Source organism: Lepisosteus platostomus, chromosome 22 (genome assembly GCF_059453375.1).
Source record: "Lepisosteus platostomus isolate fLepPlt1 chromosome 22, fLepPlt1.hap1, whole genome shotgun sequence".
NCBI classification, from domain to species: Eukaryota; Metazoa; Chordata; class Actinopteri; order Semionotiformes; family Lepisosteidae; genus Lepisosteus; species Lepisosteus platostomus.
In genome coordinates, this window is record NC_142632.1 from 17,083,692 (window position 1) to 17,106,102 (window position 22,411).

General features: G+C 48.8%; 3 protein-coding genes, 1 long non-coding RNA gene and 1 other non-coding gene across 10 annotated transcripts in view; 4 read left to right on the plus strand and 1 right to left on the minus strand.

Annotated features, from left to right (window-relative positions):
• orai2 (ORAI calcium release-activated calcium modulator 2) lies at nucleotides 1-6,814 on the plus strand. The gene is made up of 4 exons (XM_088616454.1): nucleotides 1-1,453; nucleotides 2,291-2,488; nucleotides 2,853-3,096; nucleotides 3,945-6,814. The coding sequence occupies exons 3-4, from the start codon at nucleotides 2,869-2,871 to the stop codon at nucleotides 4,485-4,487; spliced, it is 771 nt and encodes a 256-aa protein (XP_088472580.1). The 5' UTR covers nucleotides 1-1,453; nucleotides 2,291-2,488; nucleotides 2,853-2,868; the 3' UTR covers nucleotides 4,488-6,814.
• A 981-nt stretch (nucleotides 6,815-7,795) lies between these two features.
• LOC148643671 (uncharacterized) lies at nucleotides 7,796-10,446 on the plus strand. Of its 4 annotated transcripts, none has more exons than XR_015929099.1 (4): nucleotides 7,796-8,027; nucleotides 8,119-8,214; nucleotides 9,019-9,135; nucleotides 9,344-10,446. It is a non-coding gene; the product is annotated as an uncharacterized LOC148643671 (long non-coding RNA). The 4 variants fall into 4 exon arrangements; XR_015929101.1 differs by having other exon boundaries at nucleotides 7,808-8,027; nucleotides 8,164-8,214; XR_015929100.1 differs by lacking the exon at nucleotides 8,119-8,214 and having other exon boundaries at nucleotides 7,840-8,027.
• LOC148643672 (Z30 small nucleolar RNA) lies at nucleotides 8,576-8,667 on the plus strand. Its single transcript, XR_015929125.1, has one exon. It is a non-coding gene; the product is annotated as a Z30 small nucleolar RNA (small nucleolar RNA).
• A 390-nt stretch (nucleotides 10,447-10,836) lies between the features above and the next one.
• Nucleotides 10,837-14,273, minus strand: pex12 (peroxisomal biogenesis factor 12). The gene is made up of 3 exons (XM_088616447.1): nucleotides 13,830-14,273; nucleotides 12,424-12,965; nucleotides 10,837-11,625 (listed from the first exon to the last, which is right to left on the minus strand). The coding sequence occupies exons 1-3, from the start codon at nucleotides 13,956-13,958 to the stop codon at nucleotides 11,238-11,240; spliced, it is 1,059 nt and encodes a 352-aa protein (XP_088472573.1). The 5' UTR covers nucleotides 13,959-14,273; the 3' UTR covers nucleotides 10,837-11,237.
• A 26-nt stretch (nucleotides 14,274-14,299) lies between these two features.
• Nucleotides 14,300-22,411, plus strand: part of ap2b1 (adaptor related protein complex 2 subunit beta 1) — a 36,569-nt gene continuing 28,457 nt past the window's right edge. For all 3 annotated transcript variants that reach the window (XM_088616441.1, XM_088616443.1, XM_088616444.1), the window contains exons 1-8: nucleotides 14,300-14,451; nucleotides 15,535-15,592; nucleotides 17,243-17,348; nucleotides 19,212-19,347; nucleotides 19,912-20,157; nucleotides 20,588-20,778; nucleotides 21,064-21,285; nucleotides 22,208-22,328. In XM_088616441.1, coding sequence (XP_088472567.1) covers nucleotides 15,556-15,592; nucleotides 17,243-17,348; nucleotides 19,212-19,347; nucleotides 19,912-20,157; nucleotides 20,588-20,778; nucleotides 21,064-21,285; nucleotides 22,208-22,328 — 1,059 coding nt within the window. In that variant the 5' untranslated portion in view covers nucleotides 14,300-14,451; nucleotides 15,535-15,555. The remainder of the gene's footprint in view (nucleotides 14,452-15,534; nucleotides 15,593-17,242; nucleotides 17,349-19,211; nucleotides 19,348-19,911; nucleotides 20,158-20,587; nucleotides 20,779-21,063; nucleotides 21,286-22,207; nucleotides 22,329-22,411) is intronic.

Below are 22,411 nucleotides of genomic sequence, written 5' to 3' on the forward strand. Positions count from 1 at the left end.
AGGGTTGCAGGGAAGCTGGAGTACACCCTGGACAGCACACACAAATGCAGACACACTCACACCAGCACCAGTTTTCCCAGAAGCCAATTAAATTACCAGTATGCCAGTATTGTGTAATTACCCTACCAGTATTGTGGGAGGAAACCCATGTGAATGTTATGGAACATAAAACTCCACACAGACGGCACTCTAGGAATTCAACCCAGGGTCTTGGCACTGTGAGGAAGACCAAACTAACCACTGTGCTATTCCAGTATTTTATTTATGAAATCCGAAATTGAAATACACCCACCCTGAAACCAATCCTTTCAAATCCTCGTAAGGGTTCAATTGTGGAGTTTAGAGCTTGGCAGAGCCCAGCCGGTGAGACCTGTAGTTTGCTTGTGAACACAAGTCTCTGGCTGACCCTGTTTCCTTCTCCAGCATCTTTTCCCAATGGCTAGCACGATGCAAGCTTTACAGTGCACCTCACCTTCCTGCTTCCCCTGTTCCACTTCTACGAGCTGCTCATTCGCTCTCTTCACACTAACAGGCAACTCGAGAAAGATGACACACCAGGACTTTGTTGAGCTCCGGCGCGTCCTGTCTCTCGAGAATGTATTCTCAGTGACTGTTAGGAGCAGTATTATGGGGTTTCTGACCGATTTAAACAAAAGCATTGCCCAGGGAGAGAGATGTCTGGTTGTGAAATGGGCAGCTGGTATGTTGTCGGGTGTCTGGGAAACCCACTGGGGCTATCCTCGAGTTATTGGTAAGGTTCTTGCCCGAGGTGGATATAACAGTTTGCTCACTATATAAATACATCACCACAGCCTAGTGCAGAGACTTCAAATACCACTCGATCTATATGCAGTACATACTATAGTGTTTAGATATTATGTGGAAGTGCATTTACAACCAAGAACAGGAGGCAGTACTTTACCCAAAGAGTGGTAAGAGTAGGAGTGTAGAACATGCTACCTGACCAGTTGTTGAAGCCACTATGGTACTGTAGCTTCTTTTGACAACCAGCTGGGTCCTGGGATCAATTAACTACTAACTACCAACCTGCAAATAATGGGCCTAATGGCCTCGGCTCATTTGTAACCTTTGTTATGTTGTTAAAAAGCCCGACGTCAACGCTTTTGGAGAACCTGTTACTAGTGCTTTCGGAAGGGACGAGTGACGGGGCCTGGGAAGCAGCTGAGAACATCTGGCGCTTCTGCCGATGCGGTGACGGGCAAACCGATCACGTGACGGGGATGCCGTTGCGGCATTGGCTAGTCTTCCGGCGCACCCTCGTCACGTGTTCGGGGCGCGTCAGCGAAGAGCGATAACGGAACAGAGTACTGCTGCCGTGTTGATGAGGGAGAGAGCATCCCTTACGATCAAAACATTAAATAAATTAAGGCAGGGTTCCGCCCAGTTTGTGTGTGAACCTGCACCAAAGGAATGATACGCACAGATCAGTAAGGTAAGAACCGGAAGGCAGCCGGCTCGGCTCTGGAAACGCTTGACATCACGTAGTAAACATTTAGCTACAGGATGCGATTACCGACACAAAGGAGAAGTTTGTGTCGCGTTTCCTGCAGTCTCTGCAGGCGAGCTGTGAAACGGTTCACGGTGACCGTGCTTCTGCAGGTTAGGATAGTGTCCGAGCTGTTATTCGGATGTATGAGGATGATTTATTTGGGTGCACGACCGTGCTGTAGCTACTGACGTGGCACCGGGAAGTTGCAGAGAAACGCGAATTTATCCGTGTCTCCTGAAACATGCGAAGAGAAGACGCAGATCTCTATGATACTTAGCTGCGACGGCTCCTATTTGCGTTAGTCAAACCGAATTCCTTTTGGGTATTTTTTTTCTATTCATGCCGATATTTCAGCGTGAAGTAATGCATTGAGCGCAATATGTTCTGAAATTGCGTAGAGGAGCGTGTTAAAATGTTTACATCAAAAATGGGGGGGAAAAACCGCACCAGTAAATCCAGAATGTATCTTACGTAATCCGTGTTTCATTTAGTGCAGCAGGTGAATGTGTGGGAACATCGCACGAATTAGCCGTGCCTACAGCACATTTGCACAGACGTGACGCAGATGAGCGAGATGTTTCAGCTGCTCCGTGGAGACCGTGAAAGGCTCCACAATGGATCGAGACATTTGTTCTCATTATCTTGGAAAGTCTGTCTAGACAAGATCGTACCTCTAAGTTTAGTAAATGTTAACGCCTGTGGGTAATGAGATTGCACAGTACACAGGACACGCACTGGCAACGAAATATTAAAACAGTCCTTTTCCCTTCGCTTTTAAAGGGCGTGTTTGCTGTGGAGTTTTGCACCATGACTCCTAGGTCTGTGATCCTGGCGCTACCTTCCTGCTGTGGAGACCCGCAGGACACGGCTGGAATCTGAGCTGGGCTTACCCCCTGGTGTGGCACCTGCGCGCTCATGTCTTCTTGAGGGCCAGTTTTCGGGGGTCTGGAGAAGGCGTCTGCTGCTGCTGTTCCCGGGGTGAGTTCTGCAGCCGGTGCGCTGGAAGCTGGGAAGCAGGAAGAGTTAATGGGGGTGGTGGGGAGGGGAGCGATCTGGCTCACAGATACCCTTTTCGGACACGTACCCGCTGGCGCCCCGTTCGGTCTGGGCGCCGTGATGGCCTCCGAGCCCGCCAGGGTGCCCTCATCTTTCTCACCCGCGGCGGGTCTGTGCCTTTGGCACCACGGTGCACACGGCCAATGCTTCCTGCCACGCTTCCTGCCCTCCTGCGTCCCCCCCTCGTGTCCTCGCCTGCCTGCGCCAGCGAGGGGCGTGCAGGGGGGGGACCAGCGGGCTGTGGCAGGAGTTCCCTGAAACGCGGCCCCCCTCTCTCTCTCTCCAGTGTCTGCGGCGCTGCCATGAGCAGCGAGCTCAACGTGCCGATGGGCTCCCCGGCGCCCGGAGCCTCGGAGCGCCCGCAGGACGGGGGGATGGACTACCGGGACTGGGTGCGGCGCAGCTACCTGGAGCTGGTGACCTCCAACCACCATTCGGTGCAGGCCCTGTCCTGGAGGAAGCTGTACCTGAGCCGCGCCAAGCTCAAGGCCTCATCGCGCACCTCCGCCCTGCTGTCGGGCTTCGCCATGGTGAGCTGCCCGCGCTGGGAGTTCTGAACACCCCCCCCTCTTTGCCTGGAGACGTGCCTCCTGTCGTTCTGACAAAAATGAAGTTTTTAGCTCTGTTTCCCTGAGGTGACAGTGTCCACGTTGATCAAGCTGCGTTTCCTTGTGGCTGCGGTCGGTCCGATTGTCAGCTGTAGCTCAGCTGGATCTGTTGGTCTAGCAGCTGTGCAGCTGTGAGTGAGGACGGGCTTGAGGAAACATTCCCGCCCAGCATCTCGAAGGGGAGTGGGGCGGGTTTGTAAGGTGCACGCAGGGAAAGAGAGACTCGATACAGAAGCTGCTTTGGGGATTTTGAGAGCCTGAGTCCTAATTCAGACAGCACTGTGGCGCAGTGATTAACACTGCAGCCTAGCAGCGCCGGGGCCTGATGTCAGTTCAGACCTGGGGAGCAAACTGTGTGGAGTTTGTATGGGGGTAATATTTCCTCCTTATATCCTGTGATTAAGAAATAAAAATATCCCAATATGGTTCAGCACGGTGGCGCAGGGGTTAGCAGTGCTGCCTCGCAGCGCCGGGGCAGTAGGTACTATCTGTGTGGGTTTTTTTGTTCTTCCTGTGTTCGTGTGGGTTTCCTCCAGGCGCTCTGGTTTCCTCCCACAGTCCAGGCTGTTTCCTATTCATGCTGGTAGGCTAATTTGCTTCTGGGAAAGGTGACCCTGATTTGAGTGTGCATGTCTGTGCTTGTCTGCCCTGCGATGGACTGGTGTCCCTTCCAGGGTGTACCCTGCCTTGTGCCCGTCGCTTGCTGGGATAGGTTCACTGGATTAAGTGGTTGGGAAATGGTTGGAATCTTGAACTGGTTGTTTTTTTAGGTGGCAATGGTGGAGGTGCAGCTGGAGATGGAGTACAACTACCCGCGGTTCCTGCTCATCGCTTTCAGCGTGTGCACCACCGTGCTGGTGGCTGTGCACCTCTTCGCCCTCCTCATCAGCACCTGCATCCTGCCCAACGTGGAGGCCGTGAGCAACATCCACAACCTCAACTCGGTCAGCGAGTCGCCCCACGAGAGGATGCACCGCTACATCGAGCTGGCCTGGGGCTTCTCCACGGCCCTGGGCATCCTGCTGTTCCTGGCGGAGGTGGTGCTGCTGTGCTGGATCAAGTTCCTGCCCGTGGACTCGGGCACCTCGCCCGGCAGGAGCAACGCCACCGTGCCCGGACACAGCGGCTGGCAGGCGGCCCTGGCCTCCACCATCATCATGGTGCCGGTGGGGCTGATCTTCGTGGTCTTCACCATCCACTTCTACCGCTCGCTGGTGCGCCACAAGACGGAGCGCCACCACCAGGAGATCGAGGAGCTGCACAAGATCAAGGTGCAGCTGGACGGCCACGAGCGCGGCCTGCAGGCAGTGTGAGAGACCCAGCTGCAGGGCGGGCAGTCCGCCAGGGGCCCCCGCCCCCCACACATCCTCTGTGCAGCAGTGGCACAGCTGGGGAGGTGGGGAAGAGTCCCTTGATCTCTGTGTGCTGTCAGAATGTTTTCCACGCTTCAGCGAAGTCAACCAGGCACGTGGCGAGGTGTGCGGGTAGTCTCGCCCTGCCTACTTTAGGGATTCTCTCAAAAACAAAATGTTTGTAAGCAGCTTTAAGGGCTATTTAAAAAAAAAAGATTGAAGTTGGAGGTGCGCCTTTTAAAATTCATTTAGTTTCTGTATTTAAAGCTCTGTCCTTAACTGCCATAGAGCAAAAAGGAACAATAGTTAAAGTACAGATTCTGGGAAAAACTGTCGAAAATGATGTTGCAAACTCAACCACTCACTCTTTGTTTTTGTTCATAACTTCCCTTTTTTGCTTGTAAAAGCAAAAGCACTTTTTAATAGGATTAGTTTTATTTAGCAATTGATCTGGGCCTCAAATCTCTAAGATCCAGGAAATGAAAGTGTAAAACAGTTCTTAACCACTCGGGAACACGTTATATCCGCCTCAAACTGTACTGCACACTGAGAGCATTTCCTGGTTGTGGGGTTAAGGCTCTTCTCTGTTGTTGTTTGTGCTTAATTGATTTGCCAAATCAACCATTTCAGCAGAAACAACTGAAAAGAAAAGCTGCCAATCTTTTTTTCTCCTGGAGTGAGTTTTGCCTTTTGCAGTGTGGGGGCATTTCACCATTTTCCAGCCACCCGAAATATGTAAAATGTGGAAAATGAGTGCATAGGCTAGGATAAGAACAGGTATGACAGGAAAATGAAGATGAATGATGTGATGGGGGGGAAAGAGCCAATGAAACTGTGACTTTTAATTACAGTACATTTGTGTGATCTCTTCTGCTTCTGTATAGACAGAGATGGTGCATTTGCGTAATTCAAATAAATCTGCAGTCTGCTGTTTCTTAAAACACTGCAACACACGGAGAGGATTTTCCTTAGGGCTCTCTTATTTTCCGCATACAGACTTATCTGTTTACTTCCCTTTAAAATGCCCTTTAAGTCGGCTGTCATTTTGCAATTTGCATGCTTGGTGTCACTTGTGACTTGGCAATTCGACTCTTGATGTAAACATTAAACATGTCTGTGGTGACTCCAGTGTTTTCAGACAATCCCATTAAACGGAGGAAATGGATTTTAAAGAATAGAGGCTGTGGGAAAAAGCAAACAATCTTGTGCAAAGTGTGACGTGTAAAAACACAGCTGCCTCACTAAGTGGTGAATCATTGTGTTAAGGGCTGTGCATTAAACCGAATTACAGCCTCCCCGTGCATTTCAATGAAGAAATCTGGGCTCCAAGTTTGTAAAGAGCCAATCGGTTAGCAGAGAAACTGGAATTGGAGTATTCTGTGTATACCGCAGCTGTACTTTTCTGACTGGGCCATTTCAGTGCTGTCCAAGCGTTTGCTTGTATACCTATTTTTAAACTTGTTTACATTGTGTTTGGAGACTACTGAGCTGCAAAACATATCTGTTTCTTAAAAAAAGATACACAAGTTGGAAAAACGGCTGTCCTCGCAGTTTATATTCTTATTTGATGTTTTTGCAACGAAAGCATTTTCTTTTTCAAAAATTGGGAAAGGAGGACATGTTTGTGTGAGCCAAAGCCTTAGCAAGCTGGGGTTTCCAGTGCCTGTTGTTAACAGCACTGAGGGAGACTGGAGGACTGTCTATTCCAACAGGCCTGGGGGAGCTGGAGATCTCCTGCCAACATCTGAAAGATATTTTTGTGCGTGCTTCCAACTCTCTTGTGTCGTTTATATTCCATATTGACAAAAAAAATCAAGAATTAAGACATTCCAGTAGACTTTTAACAAAATGCCGTTTCTTGGCCACCTGGACTTGTGGTTGAGTTAGATTGGTCCAGTTCAGAGACGGACTGCCTCGTGATGGTATTATCTCACTTTGTGCCAGAGAGATGTGGAGCAAACCAAGATATGTTTTCTTTGACCTAAGACAAGAGATTATTTATGCATCGACTGGTCTCCATGGTTTCCGTGTTCTTACCAGCCAGCTGCCTTGTGGAAAATCCATCTGCGAAACCGACTGATCCCATCGGAACCAACCTTTCTGTGTGGGGAAAGTGTGTTGTTTGAGCTGGCCTTTGTGGCCGACGACGATTGTGGAACCCTTGCTGGATTTCTCCACTTATTTTCCTAACCCCTGACATAGAAAAACCAGCTGTGTTTTCCTTGGTATGTGTTGGTCCGGCGATTTTAATCTGTAAAGCTGTTCAAATAAAAAAAATGGAATTTTAATTGTCTCCTTTTGATGATGCCAATACAGCACCTCATTCTTTATATTGCTACATTTGAATAAAATATCTTATTATGAACGTCTTTAAAAAAAAAAAACCTTATTATTACTCCGTGTTCACAGTGATAATTTGAGGCAGGACGGAATTTTCCCCTAATTCCAAATATTAATTTTGTCAAGGCTTGTTTACTGATCAACTTTTAATATAAAACCTTGATCTGAAATGACGCTTTCTTACACATCAGCGTCATAGTTCCGCCTGATCGCTGCAGGAAGAGTGAACAGCTGATCAGCATTACACTCTCACAGAGCCATATGGGCCTTCAGCGCCGATTGTAATCTCGGCCGTGACGAGATGTTGAATTTATAACTTCTGTTCGTGCAATTTAGACGCTGTTTTAAAATCCCGCCCTGTCTCAAAGTGAATGTGCTCTCTGTGTGCATTATTGTTATAGAACTGAAACAGCTGCACGCAGTTAGGGCCGGTCACGTGTTTGGCGTGTAGCCTTTATAACTGCAGGGGGGACAAGCGGTCAGTGGTACCCGCACCGAGGGATATGTTGGAGGTAGGTGTGTCTTCCCCATGTGGCTATACGGTTTTATTTATAGTGCGTAGAAAAAGCTCTCTTTAGTTGTTTTACTTAGCGAGTTGTTCTTGGTGGGGAAAATGAGCTTGATAACGAACTATGAGCCTTGAGTAAAGAAGCTTGTAGATATTGACACTTTCGGTTTAACTCATTTTTGCCGTTTTGATACCAGCACGGCCTCTGTTCCATTAAACTAGCTTGTGCCCGAGTCTGAGTAACTTCCAGATGCTCAGTAAAAGTTCAGTTTCAGTATTGTCCGTCACTTGCAAAAATGATTCTACTCTTGAGCAGCATTATGGTGGGATTTATATATATATACACACACACCAGTAGTGATGATCTGTGATGTGCACTGCCAACATAAAACCTACGTATCGTACACCGAGAGGGGAACTTCGATGGCTAGTTTCCTTTCTTCAAGTGTCCAACAACCTTCATTAGTCGACAGAGCTTTAAATCGCACAGCGCTGCTTAATGTCGTCGTATCTACAGCTGCAGTCAGCAACCCGCATGTGCTGTTCTTGAGATATGGCTTCAATAAGCGCCCCTGCTTCCTAGATACACCCTCCGCGATACAGAACAGCCCTAATTTCTTCCACACCTGATGGTCGCCAGAGGCGTTTCTCGGGTGAGATGTCGATAAAGCAGAATTGCAGGTTTGGCGGTTCGGCTTTGAGTATCGCGGGGTAACAGTCCGAAAACCGTGTGACTGGTTATAGGCGGCAGTTGTCTTTAATGCGGATTTTTAAAATCGTTTTGACCAGCGAGCTTCCTGGGCTGTGGGATGTTCAGATGGAGTGGGTGGCTTTTGTCAGGTAAGCACTGTTTGCATAAGATGAGACCTTCATTTGCTGCTGCTTATAGGGAGAAACGTGAGGCCAGCAATCCCCAGTCTGCGATGGGCAGTTCTGGTCCGGTTTTAATTCCAGCTCTTCTCTTGAGGCCCCGCATCGGGTCCTTGCTTGTCTACTGCAGCCACGTTCGCCGCTCCACTGACCTCTTGGAAGAGCCCTAGAAGTCGTGGAGAAGCCTGCAGTCTCAGCACTGCCCATGAAGGCGAGAGAAATCGGCCTCCTGAAGAGCAGAGTGTGCAGTGTGCTGCCGCAGACCGGTGTGTCCCGGGCTCTTCTGAGCCGAAGGGAGATGAAGCTGTGGGCGCAGGACTCCGTGAGAGACGGCTGTGATGATAGGAGAGTTCTGACCCGGTACTGCGGCTCCGTGCTTGCAGTGACCGGAGTGTGATTGTGCCTAATCTTCTCTCTGAGCCGCTGGCCTGTGGGCTGCGGGGAGGGGACACAGCCAAATGAGACTGTATCCATCTCTCCAGAAACGGTCTTTAACCTCGGACATGCAGGAGTACTGCTGACTCAATCTCGATGATCCTGGGTGCTGTTGGGGCCACCTGGTAAAAAGACATCTACCAGTACAGGAACATGAGCATAGAAGAGGGATGAATAGCTCTTGAAACGGGGCCTACAATGCACAAGTGTCGCCAAACCTGTAAAAAAACAGCAGATTTTAATTCTCCAAACACTTTTTGAGAGTATGGTAATAAGACTTTGATATTACTGCTTAGACTCTGGCTGTACTTAATGGCTGCCTTGTCCATTTTTCAACAGGTGGTAAATGCCCACAAGAAAAGGATGTTATTCGGCTTGATTCTTACCAGTGCTGTAGATGTCGGCTCTGCACCTGGAGTGTACAACTTGACACATCCCTGTGGCTGCCAGCAGCAGGTACTCAAACTGGTAGCTGCTTGAGAGTGTGGTTATAGGTGAATCATGGAGGTGTTGCTCTGATCTCTAGTTTGGCTGAGGTTGCCCTTTGTTTTGGTAAATTACTATTTAAAATGTCTATAGGCCCCAGATCTTCTAGTTTGACTGAAGAACATCCAGCCTCTTAAAGGAGGGTTGCTAATTGCATGCGATTTTGTGAATTTTGCAGTGATCTGTCAGGACTGAGGTTTTCCAGAGCTTCCTGGGAGTGTGATCTGAAGTGGCCATGTCTTCAGGAAAATCAAACAACTCTCGAACTCCGTCCCTCCTTTGTAATGAGGAACCTCGAGACTGCTTGAGCTGGAAAGGGGCTGGATCTTTGGACATTCATAACCTTGATGACCAATGAACTGCACAAACACTGCACATGAGTGCTGGTTAAAGGCCGGAACAGTGGTCAAATGCCAAGTTCAAACCTGTAACTTTGAAGTCTTACTAAGATCATGGACCAATGTCTTTGCATATGTCTGATCATTGTTAATAGCTAAGCTGTTTTTTTTTTTTTAAAGAGTCCTTTGCAGTTTACTAACCAGAATTGCTTCTCGGCCTTTGAGCTAAGATCAAGTGTTTAAACCAATCATCAATAGCTACTGTAGAGACCACATACTAAATGGATTTTTGGAATAACAAATAGATGGTTGTAGTGCGGAGGAATTTGCACAGTCTTCTCCAAGTAGTAGTGCAGAACTTGAGATGAGGTTTCAACAGGAAGCATATAACTAGGTTTCAACTAAAGCAAGATGTCTGACAAACTGAATGAGCAACAGTGAGTGGATGGATGTTTCTCTGGCTAATGGAAAGCCAGTAATCTTGTGGCTATGGGTGGGTTTTTTACTTAATGAGGAGCTCTTTTAAAAAAAAAAAAAAAAAAAACAGCCAAGTTTAGGAAAAAATGATCAGCTGTATGTGATTCTTAGGGGGGAGTTTAGTAACCTTATAGGTACTGTTCTTGTAATTTTCTAATTGATGGGGTGTTTATGTCCATGTTTTCTTGATCGCTGAGAACAGGTGTGATTCTGCCTGGTGGGGGGGAAAAAAATTTCCTCTCTATCTAAACAACATAATCAATGGGTGGCTTCTGTATGCTTCATGTCCTTTTCTAACCATTACCTTGTGTGTAAAAAAAAAAAAAGTTACACGGTTATAAAGATCTTAAATGTCAAGAATAACTATGAATGTATTTGTTGGCTCAACTCTGCCCTCCCCCAGGAATGGTTCAGATGTACACGTTCTGCTTCACAGTGTAATGGGGAAAAAAACTGTAACTACTAACTATATTTGCCCCTTTTTCAATCATTCAAAGGAGTGGTGTCCCATAGAATATGGGGGTTTTTGTTTCCTCCCCATCTCTTTGAACTCTAATCCCACCACTGGAAGCTGTGTGAGTTTAGACCTGTCCTTGCCTTGGGTGAAAGGGTAGGGGGGGGTCTTGCCAGTGGGGCTGATTCTACAACAAAGCCTAGGGGGGAAAGGGGGTGGAAGTGCAAAACTAGGGAAGTAATCCTTATTTGCACAAAGTTTGCATAGGCTGGCTTAAATACTCCCTGCTCCTGTTCACCTAGTCCCTTCACAAGGGCACCTGTGTAGCTCTCTGGTAGGCCTCTAAGGGGAACCAACAAGTGAAATGCTTTCCTATTGACAATGAGCCCTTGCCTCCCTTAATTGCAGAATACTCTCAAACTTTAATAGCATTATATTAACTGCAGGTTGAAACTTTTTTTTTTACCAGCAATTATTTGACAAAGACATACACTGAAGTATCCACAGACTTGTACGGTGCTCTTCAGCTACAGTGTAGGAACCATGACATGATGGGAGATGAGAATGGATGTGTATAGCTTTCTTATTAGTCTGGCACAGGCCTGGGTACCCCGTGGCAATCTGCCGTCCTTTATGACCAGTTTAAATTTACCAAAGCTACTGGGAAAAGCGCTTTCTTGTTACATTAGAATTTGTGCCTCAGAAACGAAGCTGCCAGGCTCCATTTTCATCACGCGTCGATTCGGCTGTCTGCCATGTTGCTATGTCCCTGTGAAGTATTTGAGTGACGCTTCTCCAGCGGTCTACCCTTCGGGGCAGTAGAGCTTGATCAGGTGCTGCAGTTCAGTAGGGTACCCGGTCAGCGGGCAGCGCTGGTGGGCCTTGACGTAGGCGTAAGCACAGCGGTAGCAGAAGACGTAGCCGGAGGTGGCCAGCGCGGTGTCGTTGGTGCGGGCTTTGCGGCACAGAGGACACTCGCTCTTGCCCACAGGAAGTTCTGGCTGATCCAGGTGCAGAGGAGGGGGAGGGGTGGGCAGGGAGGTCAGGGCCTTGATGGTGCCCTGGTTCTCCGAGGAATACCACCAGTCCAGGAACTGCAGGAAGAAGACCCCGACGGACAGCCCGGTGGAGATGGACACGGCCACCCCCCCCACCGCGGTGCTGAGGAAATGGCGCAGCTTCTCCCCAGCACTAGGAAAGGAAAACGAAATGAAGTTATTACTGCGGGGCCTCGTTTAAGTGCTGACCTGTTCCGCAGGGAATTCTTTTTTCCGGAGCGGGATTGGTTATACCTTCCACCAACCCCTTCTTTTCTAACCGCTTCATCCAAGTCAGGGTGCCAGGAGAACCGGAGCCTAGCCCAGCAAGCAACAGCCACGAGGCAGGGTACACCCTGGAAGGGACGCCAGTCCATTGTGGGGCAAGCACACACTCACACCAGGCCACTTTTCCCCTAGAGGCCAGTTAACCTACCAGTAACTCTTTGGACCATGGGAGGAAACCCACATAGACTGCACCCCAGGTCTGGAATTGAACGCAGGGCCTCGGCACCAGTGTTAAACTCTGCACCACACTGCCAGTCTGGGCGTACTAACATTTCCACAAACGCGTCCAAACTGAACTTCTGAAGTGCGCCGGGATCATGCAGTGAAGAGTTGCCTCGACACTTCTGCTCACTGTTGAAATGTTTACTGGGTATAAATGAATAATTCCCTGCAGGCACATATTGGGTATTTTAGACAGCTTTGATAACATTTTTTTGTACCCTTGCACTAAGCTTTCCAGGACACGAATGCCCTATTAACTTTGGTGAAGCGCTCATGGCACGATGCACAAAAGATGCGCAGTTGTCCAGTTTTGTGCTGTCACGGATTCCTCTAGACTGGATCTGCACCAGTGCACAGCCGGCCCTCTCGGCACTGGGGCAAAGCCAGGAGAGGACAGCAGGGCCCCGGGAGGACCTCTGCAAGATGTAGGATCGGTGCGCACCTGAGTGGGGAGGCGGAGGTGGACGCCGCTGTGGGCTTGAGGTCCAGGGCTCGGATGTCTTGGGCCGTGAGCCGGGCCAGCCGGACCCCGGCCAGCCGCAGCAGGGGGGAGTGGTGCCGCGCGCGGCCGAAGACGTAGAGCAGCTGCTGGCAGAAGACCCAGCCCTCCCACGCCATGCTGCAGAAGGGCCAGGCGGCCAGGAAGGCCCTGCAGAGCCGGCCGCAGGCCGAGCGCGGCACGCGGATGGAGAAGTCGTCCTCCTCCCTCAGCCGGCCCAGGAGCCCCTCCAGCTTGGCCCGCAGGTACGGCAGCAGCGCCAGCAGCAGCAGGGAGCGCCAGCGCTGCCGCCGGGGCAGGCCCAGGCTGGCCAGCCGCCCGCAGGCCCCGGGGGGCACGCGCTTCAGGCTGTAGAAGTTCTCGGAGAACGAGGCGCTGGTCCGGGACAGGAAGTGGTGCTGCAGCAGCAGGTCCAGGGCGGTGTAGATCTCGTCGAACCAGCGCCACAGGCCGCCGTACCGGGCCGGGCTGGACTCCGCCAGCACCTGGAGGAGGAACGGGACTCGGATCACTTGGTGCAGGGAAGCTCAAGCAGGTGCGCCCACCCCCGCCCCTCGTCCCCAGTGGACATCCAGAACTTCCACACAGGCAAGAGGGACAGTACAGCAGAACTCCACACGTTTCCTATCTGGGGCACTGTAAGAATAATGGGCGATTGTTGATTAATCCAGCCCATCATGTTCTCATCGCTTTATCCAAAGCGGGGTGGCGGGGGGAGCCGGAGCCTATCCCAGCAAGCAACAGGTGCAAGGCAAGGTACACCCTGGACGGGACGCCAGTCCATCGCAGGGCAGACAGGCACTCACACTAGTGCCAGTTTTTCCCTACCCCTCTCTGTTTGGACTGTGGGAGAAAGCCAGAGCCTCTGGAAGACACCCACATGAACATGGGGAGAACATGCAAACTCCACACAGACAGCACCCCAGGTCCTGAATTGAACCCAGAGCACCAGCGCTGTGAGGCGGTAATGCTGAGCACTGTGCCACCGTGCCTCCCCCTGGTTGATTAATTTCAAAGCCTATTAATCATGTTCAAGAATGCAGTTCTGCCTCTGTTCAGTTTATTTTTCCTGTCTTTATCAGAGAGGGATAGTAAAAACCTGTGTATGATCATGGCCTCAAGAGGCTAGAAATGCTAGAGGCAAGTCTGTTTTGCAAGGTAAATGTCACAGAACCCTCTTAGGAAAACAAAACGTCTTTCAGTTAAGTGGGTCCTTACATTTAGTCGTTAACCTTTGCATTCACGCTTCTTATACATTTCAGCTTTATGAGCATTTTATGAGCAAATTGCAGAAGGCGCAGACGCAACACCAGATGCTGTAGCAGGAAATGAATGAGCTGGTTCACCACCTTTACTGCGTGCTGCAAGGCTGGTCTGACCGAGGCCATGAGCGAGTCCTGGGCGAGCACCTCGAAGATAGAGGGCCTGTCGTCCCGCTCCAGCGAGGCCGAGCTGAGGTGGGCTCCGCGCTCGGCCATAGCGCCGAGGTGCCCTTGATCTCTGCAGGCGGAGTGCTGAAATCCCAGATGGGCACAACTAACATGAATTTAAAAAAAAAAAGGTCGATAGCCTGTCCTTGTGGTTTGTTGTTGATGTTCTTGGTTAGGCGCAACAATGATCACTGCGCATCCCCAGTAGTTAAAACAGTTCCCCTCAAAACAAACTGGATTAATAAGAGGCTTTCAGGCAAATTAGCTCCCCTTTGCAGCTCGCAAATCTCCCCCCACCCTCGCTGAGCCTCCAGATCTTTTGCTGTCCGCCTCTTAAATCGTTCGGTCGGCTCCTTCCGGAATCCCTGCTGGCTCCTTCCGGCGTCTCTCCCCTCCTCCTCTCGTCTTGTTTTTCCGGGAGTGCGGTTTCTCTCCCTGTGTGTGTGTCTCTCTCTCTCTCGCCCTTGGTCCGTGATACCAGCATCTTGCTTCCTCTGTCACCTCTTCGCTCAGCACTTCTGTTCACCATCACCCAGAGCAGGTGAGCGTCGCTTCCCCGTCTCCTCGGTACCGGCGGGGAGGCCCAGTCCACCGCACCGTTTTTTCCCGGACAGGCAGATGCGGGAGCCGGGTCACACCCAAGCCGGGCTGCGCAGTCCAGGGCTCTCCGGCATTTGCTGGAAAAGCGGACATGCAATAAGAACTGAGAAAATTAAATAAACATTTCTGGCGTCCTTCCTTGAGCTTGATCCACATTTCCATACATGTAATTCACAGGCGTCAGTTGATAAGGTCAAGCCTAAATACAGCGCTCGACAAGGGAGACCGATAGCGATTGCGTATTAATTTTAATTGACTATAAAATCTCGATTTTGACTTTGAACTGTAATACTTTCTGAATAGGCTGGGCGTTTTTTTTCCCCCGTAAAGGCCTTACTGAGAATGTGCATTATTGCCACACCGCCTATTCCGTTCAAATCCAGTGTGTTGTAGTTGTTTTAGGCATCCCTAACCAGACCCGTTAACTGGTTTTCTCCGACTGGTACAGCTGTTCTAGTTGGTTTAAGACTACAGTCGGTTATTTGTATACTTCTAGACAGTAACCAGAACAGTTTGTACTCTCGTGAGTCTGAGGTCTTAATTGCGGGAGTATTGAAGTGGTTCCTCTCAGGAATATGTTGAAGGAATAAATATATTTTAACGGTTTAACATTTTCAGATTAATATACCATTGTTTATATTTAAAATAGCAATGTTTGTTACAGGTTTTTAGTTTAAATCCCTTAGATTAAGGATAATATTGTTTTTCTGGGCTGAAAGATTTCCTTCAAGGTGAAAAATTATATCCTTCAGTGAACTCGGTGAAGTGGTTCACTCCATAGGTCAGTTCGATGCCAACACAAATTCCAATGTCTGAGCTGTAAATGTATTGTATAGTGTTATGATTCAGGTATTTCCTTATATGGGACTGGAAATGAAAATTTTCCAGTATTTGTAACATTATCAGTGTATTTTTGCTTATGTCTGTCCCAGAGAAAACATACAGTAAGCTCTTCTAAATCCAGCATACACCGGTGTTTCTCTGCAAAGTAACGTACTCTGTGTTCCATTTTTCCTTTTCGCAGCTGTTCTGAAGAACTGCAGTCATGACGGATTCGAAGTACTTCACCACAAACAAGAAAGGTGAGTCTTATCGGGCGAGTGTTTGAGTTTGATGGATGACACGAGATGGTCTAATATTTATTTTACTCTGTCTCAGATTGGAAATTTGCCTTTGCAGGTAAAAGACATGACACGTTTACAGCATATATTTAACACAACATGAACCCATTAACAAATAAGGTACATGTACGATGAGAAAGTATTATCAATAAAGTGAAATTCATAGTCAGTTGTCCAAATGATAACTGTCCGGTTGATAGCTGTAGGAGCAAAAGATGACTTAGTTCTATTGCTCTTGAATCCAGACAGTCTAAATCGACAACCAGATGGAAGGAGCTCAGATTCACTGAGCAAGGGGTCATGACAGTCAGTGATTATATTGGCCTTCTGCACTACTTGTCTGATTTAGATGTCTGACAGCTGTAGCTGTTGTGTACTGACAACTTTGCTGGCTGCATTCACTGTCCTGCTCAGTGTGTTTTTGTTGCATGTATTCAGGTTACTAAACCAGGCTACTGCAGTGAACGTCAGGACAGATTCAATGAAAGTTCTATAGAATAAAGTCACTGTTCTACTACAGACATTAAAATAGTGGAATTGTTTTAGGATAACAGTTGCTGTTGGATTTTCTTACATAGGGCATCTGTGTTTTCCTCGGTATATTTGTAAATGTTTACAATATCAATCTTGGACTGTTGGGTTTGCAGCTGGTGGTTGCTTTCTGAAATCGATAATCATGTCTTTGCTTTAAATATATATAATACTGATTGTTTTGCTATGAAGTTGGGCTAATGTCAGGACTGGACTCTGGAAACAGACCAGAACATTTGAAAGAGAGTAGCACACCAGGTGTACGGAAAGAGATCACACAACAGGCCTGGGCAGCCTTGGTCTCGGAGAGCCACAATCCCACAGTTTTTATAGCCTCCCTCAAACACTTTGAGCACTTTCATTTTGGCCACTGACACAGCTGATTTGTAGTAGTTTAGTGATCATTTCTCTAATGAAGATACCAACTCCCCCGTAGCTATAAGGGATCGCATTTTGCCATTTCTGGCATAATGGGACCAAATCAATTATAGCGATCAAAATGCCAGGTGCTTACAAACTGAACGTATAAGTATGACCTCTAAGACCTGTGAAACTGCAGCTCCAGGACAAGATTTGGCCTCCTCTGTGTTAAGAGCTCAGTGGTGATATGAGTGCATAGTGTGTTATTATTATAGTGTATTTATGTAGGTCTATGCACTTGTAGCTCCTCGGTCCCGGCGACATGTTAACATGTTAGAAGGTTCTGCAGTTCCAAATCACGAGGTTGTTGTTGTAGAAGTGAGGATTTTGATGTTTATGGGGTTATTTTGTTTGTGTTTTAAGAATGGATTTCTATAGGTTTCAACACTAAAACATCAGTGGGATCTCCTGTGAGTGATGGAGCAGTGAGCAAGACTCCGGTTAGCATTGCTGCCTCACTGGCTTCAGTTTCAGACCTGGGGTGCTATCTGTGTGGAGTTTGTATGTCCCCCCTGTGTTTGAACCCGTTGCTTTGCCAGGAGAGACCCTGGCTCCCCTGCGACCCCGAGCTGGGAGAAGTGGTTAGACAATGGATGGATTAGTTACTGGAGCTGAGAGGGCAGTGCGCTGTGCTGACGCCGTGCTTTTCTCCCGTTTCAGGGGAGATCTTTGAGCTGAAGGCAGAGCTGAACAATGAGAAGAAGGAGAAGAGGAAAGAGGCAGTGAAGAAGGTCATCGCCGCCATGACTGTGGGCAAGGATGTCAGGTACAGTCATTTCCCTTGAGTCAGCATCTCTTCAGGCTGGGAGATGAGGATGCTGCATTGTTCTGTGCATCTATCCGTTGTCGGATCGGTAGGAAACATAGGACACAAGGCAGAACTACATCCGTCCTTCGGATGAGACTTAAAACCGAGGTCCTGACTCTCTGTGGTCATTAAAAATCCCAGGGCGCTTCTCGAAAAGAGTAGGGGTCTAACCCCGGTGCCCTGGCCAAATTTCCCATTGGCCCTTACCAATCATGGCCTCCTAATAATCCCCATCTATGAATTGGCTTCATTACTCTGCTCTCCTCCCCACTGATAGCTGATGTGTGGTGAGTGTTCTGGCGCACTATGGCTGCCGTCGCATCATCCAGGTGGATGCTGCACATTGGTGGTGGTGGAGGGGAGTCCCCATTACCTGTAAAGTGCTTTGAGTGGAGTGTCCAGAAAAAGCGCTATATAAGTGTAAGCAATTAATAATAATAATAATAATATTATTATTATTATTATTATTATTATTATTATTATTATTATTATTATTATTATTATTACATCCCAGATGGGACGCCAGACCATCCTGGGGTGCGGACACAATTCTACCATTTCACTGTACCTGGTAGGCTGTGGTTAAAATAAGCTTATTGTACATGAAGGAGATGAAGAATCATCAAATCTGCTTTGTGAAGGTTGCTTTTTCCAATTCACTGCCACCCTGTGGATATTTGTTACCTACGTTCAGACTACATCCATGAATGACCTTGTTGACTTCCAGTTTGATTTGCATGGTGTCTCAGTAGTTTTGTGTTTGTCATTTGGTTTGAAAGATTACCTCGTCAGTCGTTGGGTGCAACATCACCTGCGTTGCAGGAGCGCTTAGCTTCAAAAATACTTTTTATCATGTGGATATCCCAGTGTTTTTTTCAGTTTTATTTAGTGTCATTGGCTTTCATGCAAAGTAATTCAAATAATGGAATATTTTTTCACTTATTTCATCCTAAATGAAGAGTCTGGAAAGTCAGCAGGTAGGCTGGTCTCTGCTTGGTCAGGGTACAGTGACGTTGTGTTCTATCTGCTGGGGGGAAATGTTTTATTTATCTTGAGAGAAAAAAGGTCACCACCACCTCTAATCTGTGGTAAAACACACTATCATATGATTTTATGAACGTGTGTGTTTTGTGTCGTCTGATCATCTTGGGAAAAGAGTTGTAGTTTTGTCAGTCATTAATCATACTTGCATGTAATTTTCACTGTGTTCCAAGTCATGATAGTGTTGAATCATAAAATGCATTTATGCTTCATTTGAGTACAGTAGTTAGTCAGCAGCGTTACCACCTGGTGGCCTGATGTCGTCAGGTCTCAGCCGGGCCGGGCCTGGTCAGGACTGGACTGGGAGACCTCGGAGGAAAGCCAGGTTGCTGCTGTCAGTAGTGTTGGTGGACCAGTAGGTGGCGATCTTCCCTCTGGACAAGAATTACTACACCACGTCTGCAGTGTGGTGACTGGGAACACTGTGTTGTAGGAGGTGCAATACCCCAGATGAGGGGTCCTGAGTCATTGAGACTGAGATGGGATTTTAAATGACTTTCAGGGTGTTGGTGTTACTAAATATGGGTAAGACCCCCTCACCCCATCCTGGCTAACTCTGCCTTGGGCAATTTCACCCTGTTCTGGGGCTGATGGCTTGCATCGTAATGTCAGGTACAGTGAATGGTGGAAGAAGTGAGTCCCTCCTATACATAAACTGCTTTGAATTCTTTTGGGATGGAAAATATTGTATAGGTGTGAGGAAATGACTACTGCTGCTCTGTATTGGCACTGCGTATCTGATGTAGCACGGTCCAGTCAGTGTCCCTGTGTTCCCCCCAGCTCCCTCTTCCCGGATGTCGTGAACTGCATGCAGACGGACAACCTGGAACTGAAGAAGCTTGTGTACCTGTACCTCATGAACTACGCCAAGAGCCAGCCGGACATGGCCATCATGGCGGTCAACAGCTTCGTGAAGGTGGGCCGGCTGCTGCCGATGTCATGGTGTGGGTGGGGCTGCTTCTCCCTCCTGCTTCTTTGTGCTGGCGTCTGCAGCTCCTGGTGGAAAACAAAACCGAAAGGCCGCTTAAACCCAGACATGTAAAATAAGCTGCTGGTTTGAGATGGCTTCTGGTTATTCCTCACGTCTGGTAGCACAAGCAGAGGTCTTGATGAGTAAAGAAAGCCTGGCTGTCCCTGGAGACAGTGGGTCGCTCAAGTGGCGGTATGCATCTTCCAGGGTAGGGTGTGGCTCTCTGGCCAGAGAGTGCTCTGCTTGTAGGCACACGGTGACTTCTGCGATGTCAGTCAGAGATGTGCCCTTCCTGTGCCTGGCACCAGCTCTCCTGTTCGCCCCTCTTCTGAGGACTAGCTGCTCTCCAGGTGGGCGTGTCAGAGGAGCACGTCCACATGTCCTGCTCTCTCCCGAGCAGGCGCAGGCGATTCCGCCACAAACCCGCGCCTCCGTGCAACTGGTGATTCCAAATCGGGGAGAACGTCATGCGGGGTGCTGTTTAAGGGTCTTCAATCCACTTCTCCCCAGGACTGCGAGGACCCAAACCCCCTGATCCGGGCGCTGGCGGTGCGGACCATGGGCTGCATCCGTGTGGACAAGATCACGGAGTACCTGTGCGAGCCCCTGCGCAAGTGCCTGAAGGACGAGGACCCGTACGTGCGGAAGACGGCCGCCGTGTGTGTGGCCAAGCTGCACGACATCAACGCCCAGATGGTGGAGGACCAGGGCTTCCTGGACTCGCTGCGAGATCTCATCGCCGACTCCAACCCCATGGTACAGTACCCCTTTTCCCCTCTTGGCAGGAATGGGTGACGATGTCATCAGGGGAGGGTCTTTTAACAGCCCAGCTTTCTCTCAAAGCAATGGCTTAGCCTGAGACTAATTGACATGCCGTTTTTTGAACAGAGCCAGGATATTGGTTTCAACAGTATGACTGGGTAGCTTGTTCCCTACTTTCACAGCGCTTTGTGTAACAGAGTGCCTTCTGTTCTCAGTTGGACTCATTAATGGAACCAAATTTTGAAGATTGAAGTTGATCACCACACCTTATTAATAAAATATAGCAATAATTCTACTTAAATTGCAGTTTTTGCAATTTTGCAAAGCAATGACTAGAAAGACCCAGCGTCCACGGCTCTGCGTGCCTGACGGTGGCGTCGCTGCCGTGTCAGTGAGCAGCTCTCATGCCCGCTGTCTGTTTCAGGTGGTGGCCAACGCCGTGGCCGCTCTGTCGGAGATCAGCGAGTCGCACCCCAACAGCAACCTGCTGGACCTCAACCCCCAGAACATCAACAAGCTGCTGACGGCCCTCAACGAGTGCACGGAGTGGGGCCAGATCTTCATCCTGGACTGCCTCTCCAACTACAACCCCAAGGACGAGCGCGAGGCCCAGAGGTCAGTGCAGAGACGGCGCATCTCCTTCCTCCTCTCCACTTTCTACACCCTCGACTCCTGAGGCTTCCTTCTGCGTTTGTGTTCGTTCTCATCCCATCTTTTAGTCTCCAATATCCTTTTGTTCAGCTTTGCCTGTGTGCTTGTATAGGTGGTCTTCTATTGTTGTGGCAATCCCTAAAAAAGCCTGCAGAGTCTCTCATTGTACTTTTTGCTCTCTGAGGCTCTCACCTCCCAGGAGAGCTCGTGTGCTTTATGTCTTCTGTTCGTTCTCCCTGTCCCCCCCAGCATCTGCGAGCGAGTGACCCCGCGGCTCTCTCACGCCAACTCGGCGGTGGTGCTGTCCGCCGTCAAGGTGCTGATGAAGTTCCTGGAGCTGCTGCCCAAGGACTCGGAGTACTACAACACGCTGCTGAAGAAGCTGTCCCCTCCTCTGGTCACTCTGCTGTCCGGGGAGCCTGAGGTGCAGTACGTGGCCCTGAGGAACATCAATCTCATCGTGCAGAAGAGGTCAGCCGCCCCCCACTGCCTGCCTCACGACATTGTCTCAGGTTTAAAATACCCAGCAGAAACCCCTGGATCTCCTTCTGCAAGAGCCCTGCCTGCTCGGGGAACTTTTCTCTAGCCTGAGCCCAAATTAAGGCCCAGCAAACTCTGAGAGAATGAGTCAATGTGTCTGAGGATTTTGAATACTTAGTTCAGGCCTCCTGGTGAATAGAGTGTTAACTGAAAAATGGGTAATGGTTATATTTTCACAACTGGCAGCTGATGTTATATTCATTACTAAAGCTTGAAAAGATTTATAGTTTTGTCATGGAGGTGAAAAATGCCTCCCTGTTTAACCGAGCCTCAAAAAGAGCTTGTGAAACATTGTAAAACATCTTTCCATTTTAGTGTGTAAGCACCTATTCCTTGTATTTCTATTACCTCAGTGCAGCTGTGTACACACCCCCCTCCATAGACACTAGATGGCAGTGTTAGCTTTCTTCCATACCCAACTGTTTTGAAGTGCTTCAGGATTCTACCACCTTGATTTTTTCTGGCTTCTATATCTTTCACTTATTGTCAATATGCACTGTGACAATATAAATGCTCGCTCTTCTGCCGAGTTCTAATTTTCTTTCTTACACTTGCCACTGCTTACAGACAGTGTCTCTCTCTCCATCTAATGTATGACTTCCTTGACTATAGTAGTGTTCCTTTTTTAATAACCTTGGTGTCTAAAGCAAGTTTGGCATACAGGGAAAGGTCTGGTCACCTCTGAGACAATCCTGCACTCCAGGAGCTTGTGTGTGGAAGGAACTTGTTATAAATGACAACAAGAATGCTCTGTACTGAATGGCGCTTTATAAGAATAACATGGATTGATTGAACCCACAAAAGGCGTCCCCACAGGGCTAACACTGCTGTCTTTCTTGTTTCCTCCCGGCAGACCAGAGATCCTCAAGCAAGAGATCAAGGTCTTCTTTGTTAAGTACAACGATCCCATCTACGTCAAGCTGGAGAAACTGGACATCATGATTCGCCTGGCCTCCCAGGCCAACATCGCCCAGGTGGGTCACTGCTCAGCGTGTGACAGGCCAGTGCAGCTGCCCCTAAGAGTGGACCAGCCTGCAGACGGTCCGCTGTCCGGCCG

Excerpts from the sequence above, each read along its gene's own strand:
- orai2 (XM_088616454.1), top strand. The coding sequence starts at position 2,869 with ATGAGCAGCGAGCTCAACGTGCCGATGGGCTCCCCGGCGCCCGGAGCC. Across the intron at positions 3,097-3,944 it reads TGCTGTCGGGCTTCGCCATG|GTGGCAATGGTGGAGGTGCA; the intron begins GTGAGCTGCCCG and ends TTGTTTTTTTAG.
- pex12 (XM_088616447.1), bottom strand. The coding sequence starts at position 13,958 with ATGGCCGAGCGCGGAGCCCACCTCAGCTCGGCCTCGCTGGAGCGGGAC. Across the intron at positions 12,966-13,829 it reads CCTTGCAGCACGCAGTAAAG|GTGCTGGCGGAGTCCAGCCC; the intron begins GTGGTGAACCAG and ends TTCCTCCTCCAG. Across the intron at positions 11,626-12,423 it reads ACCTCCGCCTCCCCACTCAG|TGCTGGGGAGAAGCTGCGCC; the intron begins GTGCGCACCGAT and ends TTCCTTTCCTAG.